Raw genomic sequence first — 1,406 nt, 5'->3', positions numbered from 1 at the left:
AACTACAGCAGCTCCAACTACAACTACAACAGCTCCAACCACAACCACAGTTGCTCCAACCACAACTACAGCAGCTCCAACTACAACTACAACAGCTCCAACCACAACCACAAGTGCTCCAACCACAACTACAGCAGCTCCAACTACAAATACAACAGCTCCAACCACAACCACAAGTGCTCCAACCACAACCACAGCAGCTCCAACAACAACAACAGCAGCTCCAACCACAAGCACAGCAGCTCCCACAACAACTACAGCAGCTCCAACCCCAACCACAGCTACTCCAACCACAACTACAGCTGCTCCAACCACAACTACAGCAGCTCCAACCACAACCACAGCACCTCCAACCACAACAACAGCTGCTCCATCCACAACCACAGCAGCTCCAACCACAACCACAGCAGCTCCAAGCACAACAACAGCAGCTCCAACCACAACTACAGCAGCTCCAACCACAACCACAGCTCCTCCAACAACAACCACAGCAGCTACAACCACAACCACAGCTGCTCCAACCACAACCACAGCCCCTCCAACCACAACCACAACAGCTCCAACCACAACCACAAGTGCTCCAACCACATCCACAGCACCTCCAACAACAACAACAGCACCTCCAACCACAACCACAGTTGCTCCAACCACAACCACAACTACAGCCAGTCCAACAACAACCACAGTAGCACCGACCACAACCACAAGTGCTCCAACCACAACCACAGCAGCTCCAACCACAACCACAACAGCTCCAACCACAACCACAGCAGCTCCAACCACAACAGCTGATCCAACCACAACAACAGCTGCATCAACCACAACCACAGCAACTCCAACAACAACCACAGCTGTTCCAACCACAACTACCTCAGCTCCAACCACAACAGCAGCTCCAACCACAACAACAGTTGCTCCAACAACAACCACAGCAACTCCAACCACAACCACAGCTGCTCCAACCACAACTACAGGTGCTCCAACAACAAACACTGTTACTCCAACCACCACAACAGCTACTCAGATCACAACTACAGGTGCTCCAACTTCAACCACCGCTACTCCAACCACAACCACAAGTGCTACAACAACAACCACAGCAGCTCCAACAACAACCACAGCTGCTCCAACAACAACAACAGCAGCAGCACCAACCACAACAACAGCTGCTCCATCCACAACCGCAGCAGCTCCAACCACAACCACAACAGCTCCAAGTACAACAACAGCAGCTCCATCCACAACTACAGCAGCTCCAACCACAACCACATCTGCTCCAACAACAACCACAAAAGCTCCAACCACATCCAGAGCAGCTCCAACCACAACTACAGCTGCTCCAACTACAACTACAGCTGCTCCAACTACAATGACAGAAGCTCCAACCATAACCACTGCTACTCCAG

General features: G+C 51.7%; 1 protein-coding gene across 1 annotated transcript in view; it reads left to right on the top strand.

Annotated features, from left to right (window-relative positions):
- The window catches only part of LOC106940558 (uncharacterized protein PB18E9.04c-like), a 13,391-nt gene that overhangs the window by 5,852 nt on the left and 6,133 nt on the right, over window positions 1-1,406 (top strand). The window contains exon 2 of the mRNA XM_015023334.1: window positions 514-783. Within this exon, the coding sequence (XP_014878820.1) occupies window positions 514-783 (270 nt within the window). The remainder of the gene's footprint in view (window positions 1-513; window positions 784-1,406) is intronic.

Source organism: Poecilia latipinna, unplaced genomic scaffold (assembly GCF_001443285.1).
Source record: "Poecilia latipinna isolate Pla-1442-1.1 unplaced genomic scaffold, P_latipinna-1.0 Scaffold3279, whole genome shotgun sequence".
NCBI classification, from domain to species: domain Eukaryota; kingdom Metazoa; phylum Chordata; class Actinopteri; order Cyprinodontiformes; family Poeciliidae; genus Poecilia; species Poecilia latipinna.
This window is presented reverse-complemented; position numbering and strand designations above follow the sequence as displayed.